This window comes from Carassius carassius, chromosome 34 (genome assembly GCF_963082965.1).
Source record: "Carassius carassius chromosome 34, fCarCar2.1, whole genome shotgun sequence".
In the NCBI taxonomy this organism is placed as follows: Eukaryota; Metazoa; Chordata; class Actinopteri; order Cypriniformes; family Cyprinidae; genus Carassius; species Carassius carassius.
The window spans coordinates 16,624,466-16,630,933 of NC_081788.1; the positions used below are offsets into that span (position 1 = coordinate 16,624,466).

General features: G+C 38.2%; 1 protein-coding gene across 1 annotated transcript; it reads left to right on the forward strand.

Moving 5' to 3' along the window:
• Nucleotides 1-2,534: 2,534 nt before the first annotated feature.
• LOC132114514 (E3 SUMO-protein ligase ZBED1-like) lies at nucleotides 2,535-5,702 on the forward strand. The gene is made up of 3 exons (XM_059522667.1): nucleotides 2,535-3,486; nucleotides 3,955-4,583; nucleotides 4,671-5,702. Exons 1-3 carry the CDS (start codon nucleotides 2,628-2,630, stop codon nucleotides 5,055-5,057), a joined length of 1,875 nt encoding a protein of 624 aa, XP_059378650.1. The 5' UTR covers nucleotides 2,535-2,627; the 3' UTR covers nucleotides 5,058-5,702.
• Nucleotides 5,703-6,468: the final 766 nt, after the last annotated feature.

Genomic DNA, 6,468 nt, shown 5'->3' on the forward strand with positions numbered 1-6,468 from the left:
TTAGCATATATTACTAAATTTACTTAGAAAATGTTAAAAAAATTATTATAATATTTGACTATATATGGTAACTATATATGAGTATTTACATAAATATAACTTACTGTATAGACAGTTAACCAGTGTTTTTTTTTACTACAAATATTTTAGAGTGTACTGTAAAGTTGTGACTCATTCTACACCAGGATGTGTTTGCTGTATAATATTTCTTTAACTGAATCAGATCATTTACTCTGTTGTGGCCATACAGTTTCCATTACAAATAAAAAGAAATCCTAGTTGGAAGAATAAAGCTGCATTAAAGATTCTTTCAAAATCTAAGAACTGATTGCAGTATTAGTAAAAGTTTGTGTGCTCTGAAGCAATAACATCTGGTGTATCCTAACACAGTTCTCCTGTAAGGACTAAGACAGGAAACCATTTGCAGGGCACCAGCCTGCTGCAATACACAGACTTCACATAGAAACGAAAATATAACTGTTGTGTTCAAGGTCTATAATATTAATTTTGATTTATGTGACTGAAGAGAAGCTGTTTGCATTTCAAAGGCAGAAAAGCAGCATGAGAGGGATAAAATATTCCCAGCAAGCCAAGTACAGCTCCATTCCTCCAGTTACAAATTACCCCCCCCCCCACACACACACACATACAAAGGTTTACATCCACACTGTGTTAGCATTCACATGCTGCTGTTTTAATATACTCTAGTTATCTTGTAAATGGTAAATAATATAGAAATATTATTCATACACATACTGTATATCACATGGAGAATACAAATCGTGAATCCAGAGAGCCACACGGTACCCCAGGTCTCATCTGCTCTGAGCAGCAGCTTGTAGCTGTGAGGTTTTGTGCAGTGAAGAACATGTTTGAACAATGTTGGTGTGCGAGTATTATTGTGACTCTGCTCAATAGCAGAGAGAAGTGGACATTTGGCCTGCAGGAATGAGTGACTGTGACAGTGAACAACGTGAGGAAGAGACCTTGGACGGAGAAACATCCTCTCTCTTACACACACACACACACACACATTCTAATATCTTACTCTATCATAAACATAAAATGTTGCTGAATTCCCATCCACCATCTGTTAAAGGGATAGTTTATTTATGTCATTATTTATGGCAGGAAAATGCCTTTTACTCTCCTATGGAAGTCCGTTTTTGGGACTTATATCACATGACTGAAACATAATTTCTCACAGTTATCTATTTCTTGTTACTGCAAGTGTCGAACTCCCGGTTGCAAGTTTACAACTCACATCGTGACTACTACCATTCAAAAGGTAGTACTACTAGCATTCACATTTCTGAAAACCGTAATGTCAGGAAATATTACTACTTTATAAATACCACTATTAAACGACCATTTAAAATAACTTAATTAAAACAATTTAAAATCAAATATAAATTAAATATAAAAATTATGTTATTATATTATATTATATTATATTATATTATATTATATTATTATATTCAGCAAAGATTAACTTTTAGCAGCCTTCCAGTCTTCAGTGCCACATGATCTTTCAGAAATCGTTTTAAGTCTTTCAGAATATTTGTGCTGCTTAATATTTTTGTGCAAACCATGATAAATGTTTTAGCGTTTTATGAAAGTTTAAAAGAACAAAATTTTCTATTTAGAATCTTTTGTATGAATTTGATTAATTTAATGTATCCTTATAAAATTAGGATCCAACGTTTATTTTTTTTATTTTTTACTGATACCAGACTTTTGAACAGTAGTGTACGTATATCTTGCAATCACAATTTCTTATTTTAAACTAATCTGAGGGAAAATTTACTTCTAATTAAATTAACTTTTATCTCAAAATGTTATTTTCTAAATGATAAAAGTGAATGAAGACTGTCTGGGCTTGTCAGTATATTTTTAGAAAAGTTTAAACTATGGAAGTTTGTTTGGTTATCTGCTTTCTACAAAATATATATATATATATATATATATATATATATATATATATATATATATATTGTGTGTGTGTGTGTGTGTTCCACAGAAGAAAGTAAATCATACCAGTTTGGAATGACATGAGGGTGAATAAATGATAATAGAATTTTCATTTTTGGGTGAACTATCCTTTTAAATGCTCCCTGGAAGTGAAGATTATAGTGAATAATGACTTAAATAAAAGTCTGTTTCTCACACATAATATAGTACATAATATAGAGTGTGGGTTATATATGAAACAAGTTTATGTTAGCTTAATGGAACTTTTTGTCATTTTGGAACTTGTCATACAGGTTTAATGTAATAACGTAATTAATGACAATATAAAATTTTGGCTGTGCTGTCTCTTTAAGGTTTTTCTTCTCACTCTGAGTCTATAACTCAAGTGGCAAAACTGATTTAGTACTGACTTTACTCCCTCAGCCCAGATGCACATTCTCTGTCATCACACACACAAGCTCAAAAACACTCAACATACCCTGGACTTTAAGGCTGAACGATTAATTGCATTTGCGATAATATCGCGATATGAGAAAATGCGATTTTCTAATCGCTACGTGCGCGATTTGAGGTGGGCACGTGACGCGAGCGAAAGAGCGGAGAACTCGGCTGCAACAACTTTTCATCCTGTCAGTTCATCTTTAACCTGTAGCGCAATGGCCTCTGCCTCGACGGAACAGTCAGTAACTGACACAGCTGCGACTTTAATCTCAAAGAGGAACAGCACGTCGGTGGTGTGGAACTATTTTGGTTTCAAAAAAGAAGATGCTGCACAGCTTCAGGTGTTATGCAGAGCATGCCGTGCTCCCGTTGCGACTTCACGGGGTAACACTACAAACTTGTTTCAGCACTTAAAAAAATACCACAAATCAATGTATGACAGTTGTATGACCAAAATACCGAGCACCAGTGCGCCAGACAGGCCAAATACCTCAAGACAGGGATCACTGACCGAAATGTTCGAAAGTGTCACTCCGTATGAACGTAATTCAAAACGGCACGGGGAAATCACTCGGGCAATAACCGAGTTCATAGCCAAAGATATGATGCCTCTCAGCACGATGACCAAGCCTGGATTCGTGGCATTGACATATACGCTTGATAAACGGTACAATATACCCTCCCGTACATACTTCAGTCAGACTGCCATACCGGAGCTGTACAAAAAGTGTAAAGAGAAAGTCGCCGCGGAGGTTAAAACGGTGGAGTTTTTTGCTAGCACTACAGATATGTGGTCAAGCCGCACAGCTGAGCCTTACCAGAGTCTTACAGTCCATTTTATTGATGAAGATTTCAACCTCAGAGCTCGCTGCCTACAAACTACCTACTTCCCAGACGACCACACAGGGGAAAATATTGCAGCCGGCCTGAGAGAAGGGCTTGCCAGCTGGGATCTCCACGAGGAGAATCACGTCTGCATCACGACGGACAACGCGTCAAATATGGTTCTGGCTGCGCGGCTTAATGAATGGACGAGGCTCCAGTGTTTTGGGCACAGATTACATCTTGCCATTGGTAAGTTATGTCGCGCGTGTGTGTGTGTGTGTGTGTGTGTGTGTGTGCGTGCGCGCAAAAGAGAGAGATGCGTCGATTAGTAATAAGCTGGATACAAATATATAAATTATGTGTAGTTGGGGATTCATTAAATTAATATTTCCTCCCACTCCTTTTCTAATATGTAAATTGAAATATTATGTTTTGATTTTATGTCTGTTGTGGAATGGCCACCTGCATTTTTGTTTTTTTGTTTGTTTTTGTTTTTTTACATGTTCTAAATAAACACAAAAAGTGTGTGTGTGTGTGTGTGTGTGTGTGTGTGTGTGTGTGTGTGTGTGAGAGAGAGAGAGAGAGAGAGAGAGAGGACAGGGGTGTGGATGTGTGCATTTTAGAATGACAGAGAATGTGAGTGTGTAATAGTGATAGCCTTGAATCACAAAACTCAAATTTAATTGTGTGTAATACACTACTTTCTATTTCTTTCAGAAAATGCACTCAAAGATGACAGAGTGTCAAGGGCAACAGCACTGTGCAGGAAGCTGGTGGGACACTTTTCCCACAGTTGGAAGAAGAAGGCAGCACTGATGGAGGCACAGAGGGAGCTCAAACTCCCTGAGCACAACCTCATAACGGAGTGCCCAACAAGATGGGGATCTAAAGAAATGATGATTGCTAGAGTGCTTGAACAGGCCAAAGCCATTTCTCAGGTATTGTCTGGAGATCGATATGCACGCTCCCTCATCCCAACCTGGCAAGATATTGATGTGTTGGAGTCGATTCACAAGGCACTGCATCCTCTACTGGAATTTACTGATGCTCTTTCTGGAGAGGAGTATGTGAGCATCTCCTACCTCAAGCCAGTTCTTCACCTTTTTGCCACATCAGTCCTGGCTGAAGATGCTGAGGACACTGACCTGACTAAATCAATAAAAACCAAAGTCCTAGCATACCTCAATAATAAATATGGAGACCCAAACATCCAGGAGCTTTTGGATGTTGCCTGTTTCCTGGACCCTAGGTTCAAAATACAGTACATCAGTACTGACAACATCCCTGCTATCAAGACCCGACTGAAGACAGAGATGGTAGACTTAGCACAGCGTACATATCATCGGGTAAATGATAATTATGTATTTCACAAAAACACAATTTTTCTGTAAAATCTAACTGGAAAACTAATGGCTGTTGTTTTTATCTAATAGGAGAAGAGGTCTCGTACTGAAACTGTTCAGATGCCTCAAAGTGCACAGCCCTTGGGGGAAAAGGCGAAGAGGTCTCTTGGCAGTTTTTTCAAGACCAGTGCAGCCTCTCCTTCTTTGCCTGTTGAAGATGTCGCAGAGGCAGAGTTAAACAATTACCTGATGACTCCTACCATTGATGGAGAAGATGATCCCTTGGCTTGGTGGAGGGTGCACAAGATCAGCTACCCACAGTTGTGCATCATGGCCCGCAAGTATCTTTGTGTACCTGCCACAAGCGCTCCCTCAGAGCGTCTTTTTAGCACAGGAGGGAATATTGTGACTTGCACTCGCTCATCCTTGAAGCCAGCAAAAGTCAATATTCTGGTTTTCTTAGCAAAAAACCTGTGAGCCACTGAGAACAAAACTGTTGGATCATTATAGCTGGCAGTGCCATACTCGTAGTGAACTTTAGTCTGTGTGGTGTGTTATTGTTGTGTACTTGATAAGTGAGGTTGATCTATTCCAAATTATAATATTCAAATAGTTTTTGTCTAATTTAAAAGTGCATTTCTCCATTTTTTTATTTATAACTTTATTTATTTTGATTTTACTAAATATTTTCAAAGCAAATGCTGTTGCAGTTGTGTGAAATGTTACTGACTTTGGAGCAGTAAGATAATTATTATTTTTAATTATTTTTTTCTTCAGACTGTAAATTTTGCACACAGTGTTTACAAAGTGCGCATACCTTTGTTTAAATTATTGAAATGCACAGTGGCAAAGCCATAGATGTTTCTGCAACGAGCAGTTCAATAAAAATGTCATTTATTTCAAGTCATACATGTTTTAATTTAATTATAACAAATAGGCCCAGCCTATGGGAAAGAACATTTCACACTAAATGCATCTAATATTGTGTTGGTCATATTTAAATAATTCATTACGTTTTGTTGGGGAAAAAAGAGGATAAAAAAATCTTTACAAAACAAATCGCATATTAAATCGCAATCGCAATATTGGGGAAAAAAATCGCAATTAGATTATTTTCCCAAATCGTTCAGCCTTACTGGACTTAACAACACCAACATACAAATCACTCAAATACACCCATCACACACCTCCTTCAGGCCAGTGGCATATACACCCAAGCCAAAATAGATTCCTCCTGCCAGGGTTTGTAAATGAGAGCCTGCTCTATCCTCACAGTGTTGGTTTGTAAACAACTTTATATTCATAAAGACTTTAGCCTTGGAGCAGAAGAGAGAGGGGCTGAACATGAAGGGTGATGCGGCATCAGTGATCTCAAGATTACAAATGAACACAACCGTTCTGTAATGGACATGAAGGGAGGCAGGACAAGTGAGAGACGCAGTCAGCATGTGTATGGATCTACTCGTCTAGACTGTGTCTCTTCTGTCCGCAAGCAGATGTGATATTTGTCAAAGTCAGTGGCACTGGGTAGGGCAGTTTGTCACAGCAGGCGGAGGGCTGAAGGAATAATCTTTAAGATGAGACAAGCCCTTAAAGGAAGACACACTGAGACCATGATGCCTGGATTTATAGCTCTTAACCTGCACAATTCCCTCCATACTGAGAATATCTATCCACTAGCCATCATTCTTTACACAAGGCTGCATGTGTCTTGGCCTTTGACACTGATCCGCAGGTCACATCTGTTAATGGCGTTTTAATTACATGTCCAGGTTGTAAATATGAGGGCCGGGGCAATGGCTAGCGCTCTGTGTTGATTAATAATCACTCGAGGCACGGCATATTATAATCATTGCTCTCATTTAAAATGCTACAAAGACTAAAAGGT

What these genes read in the sequence shown, in the direction of transcription:
- LOC132114514 (XM_059522667.1), top strand. Translation starts at nt 2,628, where the DNA reads ATGGCCTCTGCCTCGACGGAACAGTCAGTAACTGACACAGCTGCGACT. An exon ending in CAGATTACATCTTGCCATTG is followed by an intron (nt 3,487 to 3,954) that starts GTAAGTTATGTC and finishes TATTTCTTTCAG; the next exon opens with AAAATGCACTCAAAGATGAC. An exon ending in CACAGCGTACATATCATCGG is followed by an intron (nt 4,584 to 4,670) that starts GTAAATGATAAT and finishes TTTATCTAATAG; the next exon opens with GAGAAGAGGTCTCGTACTGA.